The 12,493-nt window shown below is 38.5% G+C and overlaps 1 protein-coding gene across 2 annotated transcripts in view; it reads left to right on the top strand.

Annotated features, from left to right (window-relative positions):
* Window positions 1-10,212, top strand: part of Aff2 (ALF transcription elongation factor 2) — a 494,279-nt gene extending 484,067 nt beyond the window's left edge. For both annotated transcript variants that reach the window (XM_021152989.3, XM_021152988.3), the window contains exons 19-20: window positions 2,326-2,516; window positions 6,130-10,212. In XM_021152989.3, the coding sequence (XP_021008648.1) occupies window positions 2,326-2,516; window positions 6,130-6,251 (313 nt within the window). In that variant the 3' untranslated portion in view covers window positions 6,252-10,212. The remainder of the gene's footprint in view (window positions 1-2,325; window positions 2,517-6,129) is intronic.
* Window positions 10,213-12,493: the final 2,281 nt, after the last annotated feature.

The following is a 12,493-nucleotide window of genomic DNA, read 5'->3' as shown; positions in this document are numbered from 1 at the left end:
CTTCTTCTTCTTAGCCTGCATTAACTGTGATTCTCCTCACTAAGTCTATAAACTTACTCTTTTTAAGCTTCTATGTGTGATAAAAAACAAACAAACAAACAAACAGACTTTCAAGAACTATTAAGCAAAACTATGACCATGTGTTCTTTTTTTCCTTGTGACTTACAGACATGATAGAAAACATTGTAGAAAATTAAGTTCTGTCAACTAGAAGGGCCATGTTTGGTGGTACATGGCAATTTTGTGCTAAGATGGGTTTAGAATTATGACATCTTAGTATTCTAGCACCTAGAGTTACTTTTTTAATATGTATCTCCTGGCAGTTTGTAATCTCCAGGGATTACAAATGAGAATGTATGAATTTCTAGTGATAAGCTAGCATTTAGGAATTAATTATAATTACCAAAGAGAAAAATTATAAAATAGCACATGTGACCAATGAAGACAGAAAAAAAATGTATCACTAACTAGCCCTGTTTGCTACTTATTCCTTGGCTTGGAAATCCCCATATCCCATCCCTGCCTTAGGAATAATATCTCAGAAATCATAAACATAGTTGGGAAACCTTCACATGTTCTTATACCACACAAATACTTAGCAGATTTGAAGATCTACCTTTCTACCAAGACCAGAACACTCTATAAAATAGACTCCATTGACAGAAATACCTGAACTTTCTCTCGTGATCATAGGCACAATTTACATGTGTCTGAAAAAGAGGATTTCAGCTTCAATTATTCACAGAGCTTATCAATAGCACTTCAGCATCTTGGTATATGTGACCTGTTTCCCAAATCAAATGTACGTGTCTCTCTGCTTTAAGCAGGTATAGACTGAGAAACACAGCCACCTTGGAGATACCAAGTTGCCAATAATAAAAGTTGGTAAAGGACTAGAGCCATGGAGCATGATATAGGGCCCCTTGATGTTGCTCTGGGGTGGACAAGAGGTTCCTTTAAAAAGCAGACTCTTAAACATAGTTCTGACTCATTTCTACTGTTTTTGTGTTTATTTTGTTGCTTAGGCTAATCTCAACTCTCTATTCTCAACAACCTTCACTTCTTTTTTTATTTTATTTTTTATTACATATTTTCATTATATACATTTCAAATGCTATCCCGAAAGTTCCCTATACCCTCCCCTCTCAAGTATTTGAAACTACAGGAATGTATTGCTACATAGGGATGCCTATTTGTTTTACTCCCTCAAAATGACCCCAGTGAATACATTTGTGACTGCTCATGCATTCAGTCCTGTCTCTAGGCAAGTCTGTATCAGGCTATCCTAAGCTCAGGTCCTGAAAAACATTACCTCCCTGCTATGTGTACCCAACAAGTAACTCATTGTTACTTATATTAAAGAACTCAATGAAAATGTGACCACACACTGGAACTGTCAAAATTAAGAACTTTGAAGCCTCCTTATAAAATACCATGATGATAAAGTCATCAATTACTAGTCCATCTATGTTATATATCCTAAAAATTCCTGAAGTCTTACTTTTCTTTCTAGCTTCTCCAATGCTGTACCTCAAAGGGCTTTGACAAACTGCACTTGGTTTATTGTGGCAACTGTATTTGTAATGACCTGTCACTGTGGTTTCCACAAAACACTTTGAAGATAGACCAATATTGTACATCATGTCTTCTGTCAGTTACCATTCTAAAGCAGGTAGAGAAAGCATCAAAGCTTCGAGTGGTTTCTTTTTCTTAAACATTGTTTTATATATATATATATATATATATATATATATATAAGAGTCGCATTTGTAAGTAGTATTAATGTCAAAGAAATATTTACCCAATTGTCTCTCCCTCCCTCTCTCCCTCCCACCACCCCAGCCTCCCTCTCTCTACCATTTCCCCTCCCACTCCTTCTCTCCATTTCTCTTCTCTATTTAAAAAAAAAAAAACAGCATTGTACACAAGAGCTCTCCAAATTTAGAGGCAGTAAGGACCTCAGTGCTTTTAAGTTAGAAAAATGAATAAAGATACGTTTTTCTAGAGCCAGCACTATATATAGACTTGGGTAGGTTAGTCAGATGATAGAGACCTGCAATGCCAATATGTTTCTCCTACACTAGATCCTCTGAATAAATATTTGATATTGACTGAAACTGTAGGATCTTGTCTGAAAAGAACCAAAGAGATGTGGGCATTCATATGAAGTTTCACACATCGTTATCACACTAAACTTTTCTCTGGCTAGTGGTATTCTAAAGAGAACCCAGTGTGACAAGGGATCCTCCATGCTGTATGTATCCAAAACCCTGCTGTCACTCTTTCCTACCAACTTAACCTGACCTTTTTCTCTCCATTCTCCAGGAATACTCCATCCCCAGTGTCTCTCAACAACGTCTCTCCCATCAACTCAATGGGGAATTGTAACAATGGCCCTGTCACAATTCCCCAGCGCATCCACCATATGGCTGCTAGCCATGTGAATATTACCAGTAATGTGCTTCGGGGCTATGAACACTGGGATATGGCTGACAAACTGACAAGAGACAATAAAGGTATGATGATCTTATCTATTCTTTGCCTAAGGATGAGGATGCAGTTGGTCACTTTTGCTTTGAAGGACTAGGTCCCTTGTGCCTATTGGCCTTATATTATTCAGTTCTGATTTCTATGTCTGAGGTGAGAGGAAGTTAGTTTAGGGCTGACACTGTAACTTATTTTTACACTTGGGTTGATTCAAGTCCTAAATATTTATTCTCCTTTAAAGCTTAAACTAATCTAATCTGTAATGTATTTGCAAATGACAGTTTCAGAATTTCACTCAGAGACAAGGATCATAGAGAAATAATTGCTAAGTCAAAAGTAGTGAGTGATTCAAAACTTAATTAAGGTCCCCTTGGCTACTGTTTGTTTTTTGAAAGGTGAGGTGGAACTAAGGTCAGGTACCCTCATTATACTCATCAGCTACAGATGAATACATGACAACACAGTTTGCATTTGTAAGTAAGAACTAAAGTTCATCTGGAATTTCTTCACACCCTGACAGGAAGACCAAGGTTCTATTTATGGGAAGGCATGAGATGTGCTACATAACAAATGGAAAGAAGACCCTGCTTTACTAGGGTCAATAATCATTGATGACTTGTGCCGCTATCTATGACCTCAGCCATCATTTAGACTCAAACATAAAGCCTCACCAACCTAATGTCATTGGGAAGTAAAACCAATACCACACTTTTACTCTGTCCATTCACTTGCCCTTTCAGCCCACTAACTACAGAATTGCCAGTTGCAAACAAGGTGGAGACTTCTGGGGATCTATTAGAATCAAACCTGAAAGAGGTTACAAGCAGGCTAGAGTAATAGAAATATTTCCAGCAATAGTAAACAATTAGCCTCCTCCAGAATCTAAGTTCCTTGGGGTGGACATGGGTTTTGCTAGATCCAGAGCAGTATGAGTTTCAAGGATGCAGGACATATACACACACACAGAGACAGGCAGAATAAAAACATATTAAATTTAGGTGGAAAGTGATTTATAGCAGAAGACAATTCACACATCAAACTCTTCTACATACACATAAACACATGTGTACTCCCTAACAAACATGCAAGCATAGGAATACATGCATATATATATAACACATAGACAAAATTCCATGGTTATCAAAGCTCATTTCATTACTTGATACATAGACTTAACTCTAAACCCAGCTCTCAACTTCTACTGCCTCCTGAGAATATATACACATCCTTACAACTGTGTATATACTAACTCCTATGTCCCATGAACTATGCTATGTGTTGTTTGTTGTTCCATTTGTCCTGGTTTTATAGATGAAGACACTGAGTATATTTGAGCCTAAACATTTCCCTATTACATCAAAACTCTTAAAGTTTGCCAGAAGCAGGAGGAAAATGTCAAAGTATCTGATTTCAGAATCTGAGTTGAAACCAATAGGCTACTCTTCCTATCTATAAAACATTTTTTAAAAGTATTATTTTAAAAAAATATTTATTTATTTCATTTATATGAGTACACTGTTGCTCTCTTCAGACACACCAGAAGAAGGCATTGGGTCCCATTACAGATGGTTGTGAGCCACCATGTGGTTGCTGGGAATTGAACTCAGGACCTCTGGAAAAGCATTTAGTGCTCTTAACTGCTGAGCCATCTCTCCAGCCCCTATAAAACATATTTTAAGACAGGTGTTTAGAGACCTTTGGCAAAAGGCTTGAACTCAGTTATCTGAACAAAGGAATTTCTTATGCAGTCTGCTTTCCTAGACTTCTAGAAACCCAGATACAAGTTGCCTAGACAACTATGCCCCCACAAAGGCTTTAGACCTGCGAACAAAGACCTAGGCATATGAGATATGTCTGGTTTATCTGGTTCTATTAAGTCTTGTTGTGTATCAGTAATTGAGGGAAATTTAATATTTATGGATTTCCTTTATAATTGCATTCACGTTCAAAATCTGTTCAAGAAGTTTCTTCTAAGTTAATGGCAGAATTTTCCAGGAGCAGCATGATGACAATGCTGAATCTAGGGTGAAATAGTGCTAATCTCATCATTAGCATAGCCTGCCAAGGAGTTGCTAAATTCTTTGCCTAATATTGAATCCAAACAACACTGTCACTGTAGCAACAGAGAGAATACATGGTGATGATAGTGCCATTGGGCTCTGCAGTGGCCTAGGAAGATACTCTAATGTGGAATGTTGTGCTTACCACCTTTAGCTCTGCAGATGTGTCATTTATGACTTGCTCGGATGTGAGGAGTGTTCTAACATCTACCGTGTATAGATAGAAGTGACATAACTCAGAAGCTTCTTTTTGGATAAACACTTCACATCCCACTCATGAAAAGCTGTGACACGGAGATTAACAGTGTTGGCTCTTTTGGTAGAAAGCCTTCATCCTTGCCATTCTTGCATGCCCACTCTTGCAGAAAAAGATAGTTTGTTATAGAATGTTCTGGTCCTGAAACAGGCCAATGGGTTAATCTACCTTCTGCCCTTTAATCAGAAAGTCCTATTCCCTAGATACCCCAGCTACATATATTACCCTATTGAAGTAGTTGTTAAAATAGTGACTTGGCAGTCTGATTTAAAGTGCCAAAGACAGCTTTGTACAGAATCTTCTGCGATGTCTTAGCTCATATAAGGCTCACATTCATTCAACAAAGACTAGTTGTTTAACATTTTTTTTTAGTATTATGTTACCAAAAAAAAAAAAAAAAAGTTTTGATGCCAGAAGTAATTTACTCCATTGTCAGCAGAAATTCCTTTTACTGAATGGCTCAGGTTAACAAGTATCACATAATCAAATGAAGTTGATACCTGGAGAAGAAGCCCATATGTTCTATAAAACATAAAGAATAAATGCACTGTTCAGTGAAATCCCATCTGCTGAGCAATCAAGTACATGTAATCTATGCATAGAAATTGCTTTCTAAGAAGGCAGAGGGTGTCTCAGCCACTTGAAAACAGCTTCCAGTTCCACCCCTGCTCTGTATGTATTTGGCTTTCTCGTCTTCATCTAGCACAGGCATGGTTTCTTAGAGAAGGCTGAGGACGCCTTTCCTGGGGGGGGGGGGCTAACAAGAAAAAAAAATGTCAGTAAGACTTCTTGAGACAAAGTGTCAGACAAGTCAAGTGGGAAAAGGGGTGCCTAGGGAGTTTTTCAGACACCATATACTCTTCCCCACATACACTTCCCCAAAGCAGGCCTTTTAATACTCAAGTCACATAGGCGAGTAGTTAGTAATGTAGCCCCAGGACTATCCCATTTCTCAGGTCAGCCAGAAGTAATCATGTCATGTGGTGGATACTTGCTGATCATTTTCTACCCCTACAAAATCAGTTCCAAGACTTCCTACCTCAGACTCTACCATGACACTTATTTAATGTTGGATGACAATGGTTGTATTTTCTGCTCAGCTTATTGGAGTTTCCTATACTCTTTCTAATTAGTTAGGTTCCCTAATAAGTCCTTTAAAGTTTTCTTGAATGAAGGAGTAGATGAGCAGATGGATGAACAAATGAGTACGTCTTTTAATGTCCACATGATTGTAGTATTGAGTAATACAACAATCTGGTACTTTAATCTGGTGTGTAGTTTTATGATGTTAATAAAGGCTTGACCTAGTTTTACTCTGATTTTCAGAATTCTTTGGTGATCTGGATACACTGATGGGGCCTCTGACCCAGCACAGCAGCATGACCAATCTTGTCCGCTATGTTCGCCAGGGACTGTGTTGGCTACGCATCGATGCTCATTTGTTGTAGTGGGCACTCTGCCATCTCTCGAATCAGCACTCATCCTTTACCAGTGCCTTAATGGTCACTGGTGGAACTACACTCATTTGGGAAAGTTCTCTTTCATTATGTTTGTTTTTATGCATTTTTGATATCTGTGAAAAACTGAAGTCATTGTAAGTGGACACTACAACTTGAGAGAAGTGTATGTTTTATTTTTTAATATTTGATATGCATTTCTCATATCTCCTTATTTTTGTGCTGTATGGAATGAAAATCCCTACAATATTGAGTTAAGTCCACACAATTCAAAACAAAGAATGACAAGCACATGTGATGATGACAGGTCCCCGAGAATTCAAAGAATCATCTAACATGCATCTGAACAAGGGACCTGCAGAGACCTCCGCAGTAGCCATTCCCCAAACTAGACTCTTGGGTCCAGAAAAGAATGTATCTCAGAATCCATGATTAAACAATTTTTGGGTTTCCACAGACTAAATCTTGAGGTGAGAACCTCCATTGTCAAACCCACAGATTTGATGTTCTAACCACAGGATAAACTCAAGGGTAGCAAGCAAAACACAAGCTTAAGTATTCTACTCTTGAGATGACACACCACAAGACTCTTTTGTTAACATTCTGTCCCTGTTACCTATACTTTTCTAATATTTTAATGGTGAGGAAAAGGAGAAATGATAACTTTATGACATCATCTTGTATAAACAGTTTAAAACTTAATTCCTCACCTGAGATTGTCTTTGCACAAAAGTCTCCTTTGCAAGATGCACAACTTCATCATCAAAATTTCACACTTATCTTAGACTTGAGAAATCAGACCTGACTGAAAGCTGTCCTCCCAGAAATCCATGCCTTGGCAAATCTACAACTTCCTATATTTTGATAGATATGCATATAAAATCCGTGGAATCAAAAGTCAAGTTATTACTTCTTAAAATTAACAATGCACAATTTATTTCCTAGTGCCCTTGCTGTCTGGACTTTCCAAATATTATCCACATTTTCTTCTATTTTTTAGATATTTTTCTTTCAACTTTCCTTTATTATCTCATTCAAAAGATCTTGGCTAAAATACAGTCATTTTTTTGTTAAAGTTTATATTAGTATAAGTCATTTACATGAAAATTCCAAAGAAAACACTAAACTCTGTAAGTAATACCTTAATTTTCTTTTTATAAAGTGAAAATCTTAGGTAGTGCTTCACCTTAGGATCCTTGGAAAGATTCTTGACTTTTGGGAACAGTTCACCTAATTTGCAGCATTTCCTTATGAGTTATGACTATCTCTCCTTATGATCCTCTACATTCATCTTATGTCCCTAAAATTCACCCTGTAAATATCATCTTCAGTGTTCCAGCTCACCAGAAAAAAAAAAATCTCCAGCTATAGTAAACACTATACATTCATTAGTTACTTGTAATTGCCTGCTGGCATATAATTCTGTATAACCTTTAATCTGCTGAATCATTGAATTCTATTCACTGAGTTATGACCAGATAAATAATAGATATGTACATGAAAATTGCAAACTTGTATGATTTCTAAAGCAAGTCATGCAGGTCTATGATAAGAACTTCAGGCAATCACTCTGTATTCTCATTGTAAAAGTTAGGTACTTCCCTAGTTGCAAAAGAGCCAGATTTGAGTTCTGCTCTTATCATATTTGAGTTTAAGGCCCTTCATGGTATAATAAAGTTATGAAAGTTGCATTCCAATGGCTAAAGCCATGCTGTTTCTACGGCTGATGAGTGTACTGCAGCAGCTGAAGCCTACACTTTTTATGCTCCCAATATGGTTGAGCTTTAAGCCTACAGTTTCAGCAACAACACTTACATATGCACACACACACACACACACACACACACACACACATGAAATCTAAATCTTTTCTATGCCTCTTAAATGAGGAAAATGAAAATATGAAAGAGAGAACACCCTAAACGGGTGTTACATGAAAATAAAATGAGCTGATGACTTTGCAGTAACTCAAGTTCTGTTTTCCATGGCGTATCAGGAAGCTTTCCTGGCTTAATAATAATGATTCCTACCAGTTTGACGTGTAAGTTAAACTTACTCCACAATCCTAAGGCTTCATGGATTTACACACGGATTCTTTTGAGGTTAAGTCTCCAGGAAATAGAAATTAGAGTGGTAGGATCAGTTGTCCATAGAAACAAGCATATTGTCACATAGATGAAAGACTTGTTACTCTAGTTTCAGCAACTCATCTTTTCTTCGTGTACATTACAAGGAGTCAAGAGAATGCTCTATCATCTGTGGTGGCTGAGTCTCAAGTGCCATGTCAGCAGTATGATAATCAAATGCGATAATAGAATTCTGGATTATCACCTGATTATTTAATAGACCTGCTTACAACATAGCTTAGAAAGAAGTTAAACATGGAGGATGAATTACCTTCACATCCCTGGAGATGAGGTGTCTTTGGTCTCCTCATTAAGATTTGGTACTGTTTTCTAAGCACTCTAGTCATCATGCTACAGATGGTGATGTGCATTATAGGTGTTCAGCTATCTGCAGGATTGAAAGATTGAAGATGTTGTCAAGGGAATCTTTTCAGAGTACAAGTTAAGTGGGAGGGATATGAGACATATGGATGGCAGCAACAGATTGTGCCTCTGGATGTTGGAGGAGGCTTGGTGAGCCACATCCTAACAACCCTACGGAGGTGTGGTGATGGGCAGAGTAATAGGCAGTCTTACCCCCAACCCCCAAACAAATACAAGAAACAATCACAGCCCTACAACATGACCCAGGTAGGGCCAGCACTATGCCTTCATTTATCACACAAGCTCCAACCACAGAGAGTCTGACAAGTTTGTGTTATGATGTTGGCTTGGCTTAGTATCTTTAATTAGCTTTGGATTTTTTAGTGGTTTTGTCATATTACTGTCTGAGTTTGTAGGTAGGATTAATTTGAAAAGAGTTTGATAGTGTGGTCCTTGGGGTAGATTTTACCTGTAAGCATGCTGTTAGCCAGCCTATAGATTGTTAATTACTTAATAATCTCATTGAGAAAAACTAGTAGTTTTATATTCAGGTGACATAATTGGCGAAAGCAGACTAGCTTCTGTGACTTTTTGAAGACAAGATTGAGATGTCTTTCGTTCTTTTTTTTTTTTCTTTCATGTAGTGAAATGAAAAGATCCAAATCTTTAGTCAAAGGTAGCAAAATTAGATGCCATTGCCTAAAATGTGTTTTGCTGAGTTTCCAAATGGATGGATGGTTAAAGGCATTGGAATTTGTCTGCATTGGAAAGATGATAGTTTAGTTCTACTGTACCTGAAGCTATCAAAATTGGATTTTGGTTTATTCAAAGTTGGATCCCGGAGGTTGAAGTTAAAGAGTTTGAATTTGAAATCACTTTGAAGGCAGACTCGATTAAGTGGTGAGGGTGAAGCCCTTACTTCCTTCTCAACAGACATAATAAAGATCACCTGCAGGAGTCAGCAGGTGGGAGAACTGAACTGGATCCCTGGGTAGGAGTACTCAGTAAAGCAACACACTGCTTGCTTATGGAAGCATTGCTACCCCATTGAGAAAAATGGGTGATTCAGTGCCCCCAAATTCAACTCTGTGGGGAAAAATATTGAGCCAGTTGTCAGTGTTGTGTTCCAACTGGCAGACTTGATTCTTTGTCATCGTTGTTCTTGTTGCTGTTGTTGTTTCGCATTTCCACTCGCACAGCCTTATTGTCATAATTAAACTCTGATTCATTTTCTCTTTGGTGTTAGCAAACTCCAATGACAGAAATGGCATCTGTGTATTGATAATCAGCATTTACCCTGGCAGGGGACTAATCAGATAGGCTGGTCTCAGACATTAAACCTACTATCTGATATTTCCAGCAAAAGAGAAAGTGATAGTTCCCTTTCCGTTCCCCTCCTCATGAATCTAGAAGCCCTCTGTACCAAGAGCATCACATTTTTCTCTGTAATCTTTTAACAAAAAGAAAACTGCATTGTGGGGAGGGCAGAGGGGGGTGTGGGTGGGGGGTGGAGGGTGGGGAAGCCCTTGGAGGCCAGACTGCAGTTCATGCCCCATCCTGCTTCTGACATAAACTGTTAAGAATCATTCCTAGTGCTCACACCGGGTTAGGGGACGCTGAACTGCTTTTCAGATCCATGGTCAATCATTCCTCTGAGATTGGAGCTTTGCTGTTTCATTAACTGTGCAGTGTAGACTATCGGTGTTTAATAAAAATCATTTAAAATTGCAAACTCTTGCCAGTGACCTCAATTCTCTTGGCTGTTTGACTGTCTCAGACTTTGAGAAGGGAAGGGGAAAGCAAAAGGAATTGGCTAACGGGTTGGTGGTGGGATGCTGCAGCAGCAAAGCCGGGCCTGCTTACCAATGAGCAGTTGCCTGTCAGTGGTACCATGCAGAACATTCTGAAGAATGGCCTGGTGGATGCTTTTAACATGTTCATATGGACAAATCATGGATTCATCAGTCTTCACTACAGGAAACTACCTATCATATCCAGAGGTGATTCCAGTGTTTTACAGAGTTGGCTCTATCCTGTATCATTTATGTAGCTACTAAACTGGCATGTCTCAAAGTAGAGCCCAATATGGTGACAAGAACCAAATGCATCCCATATGCTCAGATCCTTCTGTGGTTCTTCAGGGCTTCCACTGAAGAAAACAAAGTTCAGAAAACTTCAAAAGCATGGCTTGATGGTCTTGGGACCTTTAGTGTACCAACTTTACCAACTACCTAATACAATGCACCTCATTCATAGTATTTTCCAATTTGCATAGTCTACAGTCCAACAACATACTGAAACCAAATTTAACAATTGTGACCTTACTGAAAACTAACTTGAGAGAGATGAATACTATCATTTCCTGTGAGCCAAAGCAAGCTAGCCCCAGAACATTACTTGACACAAAAAAAGAGGGTTCATGTTTCATACATTTGTTTATATGGATACTCATGTCCACATCTACTTTAATAACTAAAATATATTATACAAGTTTAAGAAACAATCTGTCAGTAAAGCTGATTGATGATGAGGCCCTAGGGGTATGGGGAATTCTGGAAATCTGACTTTTAATCTGGAGTTAACTAGACAGAATGAAATCATCAAGAGTTGAACACAGATGAGCAGTGGTGGCACACACCTTTAATCCCAGCACTTGGGAGGCAGAGGCAGGCAAATTTCTGAGTTCAAGGCCAGCCTGGTCTACAGAGTGGGATCCAGGACAGCCACGGCTACACAGAGAAACCCTGTCTCAACAAACAAACAAACAAACAAACCAACCAACAAAAAAAGAGTTGAACACAAATAGATCAGTGCAAAGGCTTTGGCTCTGTATCTCAAAGACAATATGGAAGTGAGACTAATACTTAAAAAACAAAGCTACCATAAGTCATCTATAAATAAAAAATGTACCTTATCAATACTAGTTTTTAATCACCAAGCAGTGTTTCTAATTTTAAAATGTAAATTAGATAAAATAGTTACAGGGTCTTTGTGGAGAAGCACAATCCAAAGTTGTTGGGCCCCTTTTTGGCTGGTTTGGGCCTTGAGGACAAACCTGAGCCTAACTAGAGTCTCTGCAGCATTGTGGGAGAGTCTAAGCCTGGCTTGAATTATGAGACCTGTCTCAGTCACTTCCATATTGTGGTGACTCAGCAAGTCCTGTTTGGTCCTGCCTCTGCCCCACTGTTGCTCATGTAGAGCTTTGCCATTGACCCTGGCAGTCACTCCATACCCTGTCTGTCTGTCACCTCTCCCAGCCTCCTACATCATCTTACCCCACCAAAAATCCCCCTCCCTGTGTTCCAAACTTATATAACTGAGAGGCTGATGGTATAAAGTTGAGTTCCTGCTTCGACAAGACTTCCAGCTCAGAGACCCCAGCTGGACCAGGACCTCCCTCATCTCTCCTGGACCTGCCAGCAAGGAGCTGGCACAAAGTTAATTGTTTTGGGGGTTTTTTTGTGTTTGTTTTTTTTTTTTTTTGTAATATGGAAACAGTAATCTTGTCATATGCACATTGTTGATCAAAGTTTTACTTCAGTTAAATCTTTAACATTTGTTCACTGTTAAAAAGTCTCTATACCTTGTTCTACCTTTGAATCCAAACAGAGTATCTCCTGAAGCAATAACATAACCATGATTCTAAAATGACAGTTCTTTTTCAGCAGTTATGAAGAAAACTACAGTCAGTAACAAGAAGACATAAAATGCAGTTTCTAAGGAAACGAAGCTTCTGTTAAACAT

This window comes from Mus caroli, unplaced genomic scaffold, assembly GCF_978045245.1.
Source record: "Mus caroli unplaced genomic scaffold, Mus_caroli_1 scaffold_5, whole genome shotgun sequence".
Taxonomy (NCBI): Eukaryota; Metazoa; Chordata; class Mammalia; order Rodentia; family Muridae; genus Mus; species Mus caroli.
Note: the sequence above shows the minus strand (reverse complement) of the source record. Positions and strands in the feature narration are given on the sequence as shown.